Genomic DNA, 13,044 nt, shown 5'->3' with positions numbered 1-13,044 from the left:
GCCAAAGCCTCAGGTTCAGGCCCCTAACAAGCAGACAGCAACACTTCTTCCAGGTTGTGTATCAATCAGCTATTGATTCCTGGAGTGCCTCTGGCTTGGTTTGCTGCAAGATCTTGTTTGGTAGCAAGTTACAAACCAAGCCTATGCTTGTGCAGCCACGAGCAACTGTCTCCTTTTTGCTAAATAAGCAATTCAACAACAGTTTAATTATTTTTTTTTCTGACATTCTTCTTTCTCTATTTCATTATTAGTGTTTCTTGTAAGTTAATTTTCTGATCTGGGCCAGCAAACAGCGGTGGCCACCTTCTGCCTTCTTCCAGCCCATGTGAGGAGGATGGCCATGAAGATGTTACTCTGAGCCTGAACCAAGAGCTGGCTGCCCAGGATCCCAGACGTCCTTCCTGTGAAGCATTCAGGTTTGTGAATATTACTCTGAACAACACTGACAAACTCAAAAGTTACTATAGGAGTTTAAGGGGGTTGTGTACTCCGTCTTCTTGATGTATATTGCAGGAAAACATGTTTCTGAGAGAGGGAAATAGGGCCAAACAAATTGTGGCCCTAGCTTGGAACAAGACATCTCACTATCTGGACTCGAGAAGGCTCAGATCAGACAAAGTGGTCACCTGCTCACAGAAAATAATTGGAATGATTTCCCCTTCTGAAAAGGCTCTTGGTCCGTTCATACTTAGGAAGAGCTGCAACGCCTCTGAGACAGGAACAACCGCCCCAGGCACACCTCTGAAGGCAGTGGCAGGCACAGGTAAATAGCACCAGCCTCTCTGGGTGCCTGCCCACAAGAAAAGCAGCAGGAGCTGCCACTGCCACTGCGGGAGCTTTTTTTCAACATGATCCTTTAGCAGTCCGTTCCCCAGGATAGTTAACTATTATACTTAAACACCATGCATCTGCATGTGTCTCCCAATACTACTGCTACCGCAAATAGTAAACAGAAGCATCTTTTGTATCTTTTCTGTAATACATCATTTTTTACCTTGCTGTGCTCTTCCTCTTTCTTGCCCATTATCTAAAATACATGCTGTTATCCCTGATTGCTCTTCAAAGAAATTTTTGACACCCTCTTCAGTCTCCCTGAGCTCTGAGCAGGACTTACACTGTTTTCTAAATGTCAGGTCACCATCGGTTCCTGTTAAAAAAAGTATTTTTTATTCCACACGTAAGGATTGTGGAATTGGACACAGCTTTTAAAATGTTTTCTTCTATTACCAATAATCTGTCTGCTTTTTTATGTGGCTCCTACTGTCATAATATGCAAATATCAATACCATTCTTCTTTGCAACAACACAGTGGGGAAGGAAAGTGTTCTTAGTCACTCTGCAGAAGAACAGGTGCCAAGAGACTTAGGTTCTGGTCCAGAACAGTATGTGGGCTCCATTTCCTACTGCCATTGCTGTCTGTGACAGTCTGGAAGTCTAAAGTCTTAATTTGGACTTTTTCAAGACATGAAAAAATTATAGTCCAGATGAGAATTGAATATATGTATCTGTATGCATAAATAGCTACCTTGTATTACTAACCAAACACAGTAACCACAGGTGTGACCATTTCTTGGTCAGAGTCTTTAAAAATGGTCTTTTTCTAAATAGCTTTTCCACCATCGCTGTCTGTTTCATGAGCCCTTGCAGCTCTGAAGGTGAAAGAGTCTCTGTTTGTAGTCGTAACTACTATTGCTTATGGAGGGGCAAATACCTGAGTGTTGTAAGTAATGGTCACGGGGTCAGGAGGACAGGATAGGTCACAGATGTAACTTAAGGGGCTTACGTTAAAGGAAGAGTATTTCTAAACTCTGAGATTAGATATTATGGTAAAAATTCTCCTTTCCCTTTTCACAGTGTAAACAGTAAGTAAGCACAAAAACTATAAATTCTAGCTTATTAGGAGCAATGGTAGCAAAGTAATGATTTTAATGCACTTAAAAAAAAACACACCACTGAACATATTCATTTGAAATATCTAAAAGGTTTAATTATACTGAATTTTTATAGTCATTGAATTCTAAACCACTCTTCCACATTAAAAAAAAAAAAAAAAAGTTAAAGCATTTCTCAAATTTCTGAATATCAATGATTTAAACTACATTTCATGTTTAAGATAACTATCCACTAAGAGCAACATAATCAAGACTGAACTGGGCTTGTATTCGTAATTCATTAGTGGAACTGCAAGGCCCTCTTCTGGATTATAAATTACTGCACGGCCAAGCAAAGTACATGGAAATGACAAAACCAACCAGCACTATGAAAAGATACAGTATCTCAGATATTTTATTCATTCTATTAGCAATTTCCTATCCTTGTGTTGACATGTATCTGACCATTTTAACGAATGTAATGTAGTTGCTGAGAATGACTCGTAGCAGATTCTTAATGATAAAGCATTTCTTGTGCTAAAGTGCTAATATTCATGAGAGGAGTGGATAGTCTGATGAGATTTCACATTCTCCACAACTTTGTATGAAAATGCTGCTGTATGAAAAGCCAAGTGATGTCTGTTTATGTTTATTAGCAATAGCATGTGCAAACTGAAACATGCTGTTTTGCATATAGTCTTGTCTAGATATCTATATGACTTCTAGAACCTTTTTGAAATTTTGGTGTACGCTAGAGGGGGTGTAAACAACAATGAAGAACTGTTATAACAGTCTTATCTCAAATCTTCAAGGACCATACAGTGCCTTAGAATCTTTTGATTAAACATATGCACCAGAATGGTGAAGGCCTTACAAATGTAAGCTTCTGAGAGATTTACGTACTTGCCTAAGCAAACATTTGCTATTGAAAAGCAAGATGCTTCTCCAGACAGATGAAAATATCCTAGAATGTGCTGTACAGAATGGCTTCATTTTAGTGGATCCATCGGGCTGTAAATATCTCAACCTGAACCATAAATCTTCCCCTCACCTCAGAACAGTCACTTATTGTTCTGCTTGGTAATATATATTGAGAAGAAATCACAGACATGGGCAGAGATGCAGGAACAGGTAGTATCTTATTAGTAAAAACACCACATAGAACATATTTAACATAGTTTAATTTGACCATACATTCTGAAAAAGACGGATGCTGAAGAAACCTTCGCATATAATGTTTTTGTAAACTTCTGTTTCACATCAGCATAGGCCTACTTACGACGATCTTTTTTCCGTACTTTTGATTTTGGTGCTACCATGAAGAAACAGAAAGGGAGAAAAAAACATCAGAAGTGAATTGCAAAATATGAGTGCCAGCATTTAAGTTGGGAACAAAATAGATCCATTAATGTGAAACCTACCATTAGGATTTTCTTGTCTGTAGAAAGCTTTTAACAGTTCCACTGCTTCTTTGGCATAATAGCCAGACATGCACTGTTCAAATTAGAATAATGTTTATGAGTGCATCTGAAAATAACATAGTCCATGCTTCAAAATAATGCCTTAAGTATAGAGTAATTGTAAACAACTGCACTGTCTATTCTGCTAACTTAACATGTGCCTTTAACTATTTGGGGGTCAGAAAATCATCTTTCCAGGCAGAATACCTAATGTATTTTAAAAATACAATGTCCAGACTCAGCAGAATAAGCCATTTCCCTAGTAACTTAAAAGTTAAACTCTATTACAAATTAGTGTGTAAAAATTTTACTTAAGTTACTTCCGTGCATTTTCAACTTACACCATATACTTGGCAAGCACTTGGAAATGTAAGAGATATACGTTTGGGTATTTGTGGAAATTACCGGAAAACATTCTTTCACACACCATTTTTTATTTCTAATACTTCCTCTTAGACCTTGTTGGTCCTTCCAAAATATTTTTCCCATCCATGAACACTGATGACAAAGCATTTAAATGTCACTAACACTAAAGGAAATCCCCATCCGCAACAGAAAGGAATTCATTACACCTATACATCCCATTGCAGCTGCCTAAAGAAACAAATGAAGGATCTGTAGTTATCATAAATCTTCTCCTTTCTTTCCTCTGAACATATAGAAAGATTAAATACCACGTGCCAATGTGAGCAAATGAACGCTCCTGCAGTATGGACAATACTAATTAATTCAGATGATGGTCTCACAAACACCCTGCCAGAAAGATGCTTACTTAATATGTTAGCAGAAGACTGCCAAATGGTATTGTCTTGGTGACTTAAATTCTTTCTGAACCTAGAGCCTTTAGTGTTTATTTACAATGCTGAAATATATTACCTTTTACATTCATTAAATCATAAATGTTAAGTGCAGAAAAATTCTAAGAACCCTAATCTTAAACGACAAAGATGTCTCTTTCTCCCCACTCAATTCCAATACTTCAGTATCCTTACAGTTCAGAAAAACTTCCTGATACCTAAACCTCTGCCACTTTTGCAGTCCATATTTATTTTGGGATTTGAACTGTATGAAGTCAATCTAAGGTAACACATTTCACCTCATGTATGAATAAACCAAGAGCACGAATACAATCACTTCCAGTGGCTCAGCTAAAAAAATAACCTAGTAAGTTGCTGTTACCTGATCTTTATTGATTATATGTTTACATATTCTACAGCTTAGAACAATTTTTCCCTTGTCTCCTCCTGTAGCTGTTACTGTTCTGAGTACTGCTCATCTTTTAGATATACTTGTTCTTTACCTTGTACCACGAGTATAATTCTTTCCTCTCCTCTTTGATGCATCCTTTTAAATAATTTATGATTACCAGGCTTTCCCTCAATTTTCTTTTCTTTAAGGACTTATAGTTCTCTTCTGAAGTCAAGTTTCCTTGACATCTTATCATCTTTCACCTGAAACCCCTTAATCTGATCCATAACATTCTCAAAGCAGAGTACCCTAAGCTAGGCATAGTACCCTAGCTGAAAACAAAGGAAAACGTTTTATAGCTTACTTCAAATGGTTCTCCTGTGTCTACCATATCATCAGATGAGATGCTCAAAACTGAGCCACAGCCTCCAAATCGCTCGTTTTGACAGCCATATACGACCCGTGGAATTTATGTGAATGAGTTAAGGTATTAAGTGAAAACCAAGCAGGAAGTAAAGTAGCCTGATTAAAGTAGTCATTAAATTTCACTAAAATGTGCTTGTACTTTTCAAACAAAATTAGTCTGCACTGTAATTCCTCCCTCCTAAAATCAGAACTTATTTCTGAATAGTCTAAGATGCACTGCTGAAAATCCACAACATTCCTCAGAAGCATGAATTCCAAAACAGAGGTATACAAAACCTTGTTTTACTACCTCTCACACTGTTCAGAACTGAACACTGAACTGAGACTAGCTGATTTTATGTAATAACAGATATTTCTAAAGCGTATTTTTATATCCCTAAGAGAAATCATTGTTTGTTGAAACTGCTCTTTTGTTCTTGAATCCCTCCTTACTTACCGTGCAGTAAATGGAGGATGGCACAGACTCTCAAGCAGTAAGATGGTAACCTTGTTGGCTTTGCCTGACAGTGTCAAGCCCCTCTCTGTAGGCTCAATACCAAACGACTGACATTTGGATGTGTGGTTTCCCAGCATGAGAACCATTAAAGGATACTCATCAAGCGCACTGCAGCCGCACACATGATGCAAGGCTCCACGGTTACATACAACACTGAGTTTGAAAACACTTCCTCGTGATTTTTATTGTTTTGCTGGCACCAGTCCAGGACCTGATCAATTGCCACCATTTCTGCATGTCGAGTAGGCTAGGACATAAAAATAAACATTTTCTTAAAGTTCATATTGATTCACAGCTTGGAACTTCTCACTTATACAGACACAATGGAAACAGAATACAGTGCCATAAAATTATTCGTTCAAGTCAAAAGCACAATAGCCTGATGTCTAATTTATTAGTAGTGCAATTATTTTCACTTCTGTTGAAGAAGTAACACAAGACTTTCTTGAGAAGGCTCATGTTAGCATACTACTTTGCTCATTCAAGTTGCAGAAGAGATTTTATGAGAAAACATTTCCAATTCTGTGCAGCCCAAACTGCAGAAGAAATACTCAACCCAAGGAAGAATACATTCAACTTCAGTCTCATACGCAGCACACACAAGATCCACAAGCTCAAACCTGTTCTTTCTTCTACCTGTTCATAGAGAGAGGAGTCTGCTTGGAAATTCTCCTCTCTGTCAAGCCAGCATAAGAAAAGCTCTATTTGCAGATCATGGGACATAAAAAACCCACTAGAACAACTCATCCAGCCCACAGCTTGCTTCCAAGACCAAGGATGCAGGTCAGGTGAATTTCTCTGGCAACAGTAAGAAACTGCTCTCAGCTGGTACCTTTCCCTCTGACAATTTCAGTGTGCATGCACAGAACTGAATATATGGTAAGTACTTAATAATTTCAGTGCATTTCTGGAATTTGTAGGCCTGCTCTGGTAGGCACAGCACTTTCAGTTTGCATGAGGTTTAACACTGCTCAGGAATACATACGTACACAGCAAGTCTCATCTAACAGGCAGGGAATGCAGCACATGCCTGATTACAAGGATATTGATTTCTCTTTTTTCAGTCCAAGATGACTGAGTGGTAAGTAGCACAGAGGTCATAGCAATGGGTATGGCACAAAAATGTGAACACAATAGAAGTGCTGAATTTAATTGCAGAGAGCCCCAGAACCATCTGTGTTCTCCCAGTACTGCTCTGTAATGGCTGCAGCAGCGTGTTTTGCCGGTGTTTTGCCGATCAAATGTTACAGTAAAAACACGACAAAGTACTAGCTATGCAAGAAGTCTCTGGTTACACAGCCTGATACGTATTTAAAATAAGACTGTATTTTTCTTGTTCTTAATCTTCTTGGTAGAAGGGATGTTTCTGATCCAGGAGCTAGATTAAGACTTCAGCAATACAAATTCTACTCCTGCTACATATGTCTTTGTGTGATCTTAGATAACTTCCTCTCAATACATGAATTTGGGTTAGTTTCAGTACTGCAAAGATAAGTGGCGATAACTGCAAGTTGCTGTATGCTATATGGCAAAGGACTCACGTATAAATAAGTTAATGGTAAGTTTAATATTGTTTAAAAACGTTTTAAAACTCCTACAGAGATCTATGTTGCCTGCGCCTACATTAACAGCAAGAGCATATCCACAGAGCAGAACAGTGCTGAGGACTTGACACCAATTCAAGGGAGATCACACTGGACTAGCTCCAGTTTAGTCGCATGGAGTATATTCCCATGGACAGCTGGAGTGCATTAGGTATGCTCTCTGAGTGCATCTTTTCAGCATAGCTTCAGCTGAAAGGACAAGTTTGCCTTCTCTGAGACACAAACCAAAGCCTGGTAAGCAGACAAGGAATTTATTCCAGGAGCACACTTGTAATTTCAACTAACATAGTAATGAGCCCCCTAGGAATGAAAACATGGATCTGAATCAATATGCAGACATGATTCCTCCAGACCTACTAGTGAAATGCTGTCGTGAAGGTTCCCTTGTTGAATAAATGAGACCACATCAGCTGAAGTCTCAGTGCAGACACATTATGGAGACACCAGATGCAATGCTCTCCTGCAGAACGATCCCTCAGAACTACTACAGCTACCGTAACTCAAAAGTGTAAGTTGAGGCTATTCTAGTTCTGTGCCCCTCAAATCAAAGAGACATAAACAGCATAGTGGCTTTTCAACTTTTGAGCAGGAATTCAAAAAATACAAACAATCAGCCCTCGTTACCAGAGCACAACGTGACTCCAACCTACAACACTGCTTTATACAGTGAGTAAACGAAGTGGCTTTTAGGCCTCTGCTCATCTTGGGAGCACAAATTAAGAAGAGCCACGCAGTCAGTGTAAGTCATACCAGCTTCTGTGGTAACAGAAAAGAGAGACACTGAAAAGATTATTACACTACCATAATAAAAAATATTATTAGCTCCTGGTGCAGCCACAACTTCAGTGATGCATAGTGTTTTGCTGTCCTCACCTCATCAAGTTATGGGAGCGCCAGAACAGATTCACCACAAGGTGAAAAAAAAGGTCCCGTACAGAGACTAACGGGACTATGTCTCTTAACTCACCAGATGGCACCATTAGTTTTCCAAGTAGAGACAACTATGGTAGAGGTTTATAAAAATAATGAAAAATGTGGAAAAACCACAGTAAATTTTGATCTATTAATTCCCCTAACAAGTGGGCACCCAATGAAATTATCAGGCAGCAAATTTAAAACAAACAAAAGGAAGTACTCCTTCACAAAGCTCGTAATTAAATTGAGGAACTCATTCCCACAGGATGCCATGGAAGCCAACAACATAAAAGAGTTCAGAAAAGGTTTAGACAAATTCATGGAGGATATGTGCACAGACAGCTATCAGAAGCAATGATCCAGACGCAGTCTTGGGCTCTGGAAGTCCTGAAGTTATTCACTTCCAGAAGTGGAAAGGATATGCAAGGGAAGACTGTACACTAGGCTTTTCTTGTTTCTTGAGCTTCCCCCCTAAGCATCTGCTAAAGGTCACTCTTAAAGACAAGACACAGGGGTGGAAAAAAATGGCCTTCTAGGTCTGTCTTATGGTTTTAATTTATACTGAGCTGTGTCTAGATAACTCATTTTACTGACATGCTGTGTATAAAATAACATATGAAAAAAAAATGATTTTCATCTGAGTCACTGACTCAGTTCAACGTGTTCTATAAGCCCTATAATTTTTTAATTTGCCCAATCTTTTATGGTACTGTAAAGCCAAGACGACAAAAGCAGGTAAAAGTAGAAAGGGGAAAAGAAAACTTATAGAGTGGCAAATGGTGTTCCAAGGAGGAATGAGAAGCTGATGTCACCAGGGAAAAAGCCTTGACATTATTAAAATAGTACCCCAAACTGTACAAATGTCTTTACAGAGAAATAAAGATATCATCAGCACCCTGAAAACCTCACCTTCTGGAACTCAGACAAGCATTAACAAGTAAGAACAAAGGGGGCCAAAGCTCCAATTTCTATATTGTCCTGCGGCCTCATTAGTAATTTAAGAGTGCAAACAATACTTAATTTCCAATTATCACGTACTGTACATGCAAGATGCTGTGGGCAAAGACATATGCTACAATGACCCAAGAGGAGATAACAAAGATGAGAAGCCTGCATGTATCAACAAATGACCTAGAAGAAAGAACATTTCAGTGGGAAACATACGATTGCAACATACATGGAAATAAAGATGCCAAAAAAAAAAAAAAAAAGCTCTAGTTGGGAGGGGTCATACACATTATAAGGAAGAAAATTTTCAGGTTGGTCTGAGGCGAGACTGCAAACAAGCAAACAGATGTGGGAGCTGCCAGAGGGAACACAGAACTGGCACAAGCTGGAGAACTATCGCCAGGCTGTTGAAAACGAGCGCCTTACACAGACATTTGTTGCACTATTGCCCAATGAATGCAAGTAGTGACATGCCTAACTATTTTTGAAATGCTGACGCCACAGCCATGCTCCTAAAATAAATAAATAAATAAATAAAATAAAGAAACAGAGCTGTATGTAAACTCCTGTCTTCCAATATCAGCTTTTCCCAGAAGAATATGACGATGATCAGTAATTTTGAAAATCACTCCCACTGAGTAAGAAGCAGTATCTCTAACGTTAGTGTGTTCTGCTATGGACACGCAGGGCAGAAACAAAGTATGCAAGGTGACGAGAAACAGACCGAAAAAATCTGAAAGCTTTCAGCAACTTTTGACAAAACAAGCAGTTTAGGAACTGGATGAAGGAATATAGAAGATACTACCTGCACCTAACACCAGTCAGTTACATCAGAAGATGCAGGGACTTACAGAAGGAGAAGACAGGGAATTTATCTCACCCAAAGCTTAGCGGTAATCTGATTCCTGAGCAAGGGCAAAGATGTAGGGAAGGACTGCAGACCTAACTGGATAAATGACTGTTTTTTCAAACGTGAAAAAAGTTTTCTAGGAATGAAGAATGACATCATGAATCTACATTTTGGATGTCAGCAAGCCAAGGCTAAAGTAAGAATCACCAAAAGTCGACCACGTAATATAAATTATGTAAACAGTAAAAATGTCTTGAGATAAAACATGTGAAAAGGTTAGAGCTACTACAGTGACCTTGACGTGAGACTTATATATAACGCTACTCCAAAAGCAAATTAATATTTTGGTTCTTCAGTAAGGATGATACTGAGAATGGGGTGAAAAGGCAGAATAAGAGTACAGAAGTTACTGTGAGATACAGAACTGAGACCTTGAAAACACTGAAAATACTTGAGGCACAGAGGAGGGGCAAAAAACAAGTTGATCATATCCATCACAGAAATACCAAAGAACTTGTGCAAGTGGCTGCCAGTCCCATAGCAATGCTTTTAATACATCAAGGAGAGTATCACATCACTGAAACCTGTCAGAGCAAACAGAGTCACTGCAACAAAAAATAGGAAGGACAAACTATTCTGACACCAGCAGATCCAGGCTGGTCTCAACAGAACAGCCAATGCAACAACCTTTGGGCATAATATAAGGAATAGTCTGTAAAAGGGAAACAAAATAAAATACAACATGGATATACATCCATTAGTTGGCACTAAATTAAACTAGTAACTTTCTCTGACAAATGTATTTTCTAGGCAAAAGAAACATTGATCTCTACTCTCTGGGCTTCAACAAAGTATCTGGCATAGCACAAGGCAAGTAAGTATTGTCAGTCTGGGGAAAACAGCACAGTATGAAAAATCTAGGGTGGGCAACCAAAGAAGAGAAGTTGCACCAAGAGGGGAAATCTTTGCACAGAGGGAACTGATCAGTAATGATGCTCAAAGATTATTTTGATATAAACATTTTGATTATAAACATTTTCAGCTGAGACACTGGCATTAACTGGATAAACACCTAGATAAAATAGCTAGCAACATGTGATGAAGACATCATCAGAAGAGACAGGGTCAGAGTATCACTCAAGAAATGGACGGTCTTCTTAAAGGCAGGAGTGGGGAGAAAGCAAAATACTAAGCATTACAAAATGGCACTAAAGACAAAGGCAGCTCCAAAAAAGAGGAGCAGACTTACTTCCAGGGAGAGTGGAAGTATTACTGCTATCAAACAAGGCGCAAGAGAAAGTCCATCTGGAATAAAACATACAGTTCTGGTTAACTGAATTCAAGAAAGATGAATCAAAACTGGCATGGATGTACAGAAGAATTAGAATGAACACAACAAGAGAGCTTGTCTTCTGAGAGGCTTGGGGAAAACAAAAGCTGAGAAGGGTTGTGACTTTAAATACATCCAAGCTATGTAAAACAAAGGACGATGCTGGCAGGAGAACAGACATAAATGGGTCTTAAGTTTAAACTGGAAATCAGATGTTTTCTAGCCATCTAAGGAATGATGTTCTGGAGAAGTCCTCCAATATGACACGAGGCAAAAAATTAGATTTAAAGTGGAACTTGACAAATTTCTGATGTCTGCTGGAACTGTCTCAGTGGTTCCAGAGTTGTTTTTTTTTTTGTTTTGTTTTGTTTTTTCCTTCCTCTCCAGGACTGTTCCTAAACAATGCCAGAAGTCCTTAGGAGAAAACTGAAAACACTTTCCCACATCCACATGTCCCAATAAGTGCTTCTTTGGAGCTCACAATTTCTTTCACACTGTGTGGAGCAATTAACTGCATGGTCGGAAATTTGGATGCAGTGAGCACATCCAGTGTTTCCTGTCACTACAATGTAAATGTTTATGAGAATTAAGTGACAAAAGAATTGCAACTTGAGCTAAACAGAAACTTAAAACTGACTTGGCTTTCAAAGATACTAACAGCGTACTGTTTCCAAAATGCAGCTGGAAATTTTGAAATCAAGCCACTTGGATTTATGTACGTACATTCAAGCAAACCTGATGCTAATATAAAAAAGGCAGAAAACTTCCCTAACATTTTAAATCGATTGTGATTTAAATTGATTATGATTTTATTATCAGCCTCACCAGTTATGTTCTGACCATCTACTATCACACAATTTGTACACAGCATTAGTATCTCTGGCAGACTTTTCCCAAGAACTATCTGCGTTCCTCTGGTGTTTGCATGGATATAAATTGAAATACCTGCCTTCTATGCCACCGAACTTTCTGGAGTTGTAACAAAATAGTTTTAATATGTTATGAACGTCTTATTACAATTAGTATAATGGTTCATCTTTACTCATATGTTTTTGAACCTACGAGACTTATTTTCACCTTTTATCACATTTTGAGATTAGAGACACTGAATATAAATTTCAGGTAGATCTTGCAGTCAGATCCATGTATACAGATCTTCCAGCTGCACAAAATCCTTGCTGAGTTTAATGGGTCTTTCGGCATGTGTAAGACCTGACTTTACGGCTAAAACTGCGAGCATCAGGTCTAAAACTCTAAAGGTGATGCTTTTGTGAACGGAACAAGTGTGGAAATGACCCGTCAGGTTTTGCGAGCCTACACACTCCGCAACCGCACACCACTTCCCAGCTCCTCGTCTTCTTTATCCATCCGAAACGATCCCTCTGGTTGCATGGGAGCTTTCCTAGAAAAGCAAGAGAGCTGGATTTTCCGTTCACATTTCATGACATGCCCTTATCGTGTAACACGGCATCGGGAAGAACCTCTCCGTGGAGGGGGCGGCCAGGCAGTGCAGCAGCAGCCCTCGGGTGCCAGGAGCACCACCAAGGGAGGCAGATAGCGACGCCGCCTCCTCCCCCCGACCCTCCCCAGCCCCCCCGGGGACCCCCCAGCCCCTCACTCACATTCTTGGTCTCGTTCACCTCGTTCCTGCCCTCCCCCAGCACCCGGCCCTCGTACACCAGCAGGCAGCCCACGGGCACCTCCCCGACCTCCAGCGCTCCTCGGGCCTGCGGGGGGGACACAAACGGCGGGGGTGAGCCGCGGAGGGGGGGGGGGGGCAAGGAGCACACGGATCCCGGCCGCCCCCCCGGTGTCCCCCGGCACCGACCACGTCGAGGGCCCGCTGCATGAAGGCGACCCGCGTCGCCTCGTCCTCCATGGCGGCCCCGGCGGAGCGCGGCGCCGTTTTCCGGGGGACGCCCGGCGAAGGCACCGCGGGCGGAGCCGGGGCCGCCG

General features: G+C 40.1%; 1 protein-coding gene across 1 annotated transcript; it reads right to left on the bottom strand.

Moving 5' to 3' along the window:
• Window positions 1-2,992: 2,992 nt before the first annotated feature.
• ADAT2 (adenosine deaminase tRNA specific 2) lies at window positions 2,993-13,034 on the bottom strand. Its single transcript, XM_032183658.1, has 6 exons — window positions 12,917-13,034; window positions 12,711-12,815; window positions 5,538-5,688; window positions 4,884-4,990; window positions 3,293-3,365; window positions 2,993-3,183 (listed from the first exon to the last, which is right to left on the bottom strand). Exons 1-6 carry the CDS (start codon window positions 12,965-12,967, stop codon window positions 3,143-3,145), a joined length of 528 nt encoding a protein of 175 aa, XP_032039549.1. The 5' UTR covers window positions 12,968-13,034; the 3' UTR covers window positions 2,993-3,142.
• Window positions 13,035-13,044: the final 10 nt, after the last annotated feature.

Source organism: Aythya fuligula, chromosome 3, assembly GCF_009819795.1.
Source record: "Aythya fuligula isolate bAytFul2 chromosome 3, bAytFul2.pri, whole genome shotgun sequence".
NCBI classification, from domain to species: domain Eukaryota; kingdom Metazoa; phylum Chordata; class Aves; order Anseriformes; family Anatidae; genus Aythya; species Aythya fuligula.
This window is presented reverse-complemented; position numbering and strand designations above follow the sequence as displayed.

Excerpts from the sequence above, each read along its gene's own strand:
- ADAT2 (XM_032183658.1), bottom strand. The coding sequence starts at position 12,967 with ATGGAGGACGAGGCGACGCGGGTCGCCTTCATGCAGCGGGCCCTCGAC. Across the intron at positions 5,689-12,710 it reads AGGTGAACGAGACCAAGAAT|CCTACTCGACATGCAGAAAT; the intron begins GTGAGTGAGGGG and ends TTTATGTCCTAG. Across the intron at positions 3,184-3,292 it reads CAGACAAGAAAATCCTAATG|CACCAAAATCAAAAGTACGG; the intron begins GTAGGTTTCACA and ends TCTTCATGGTAG.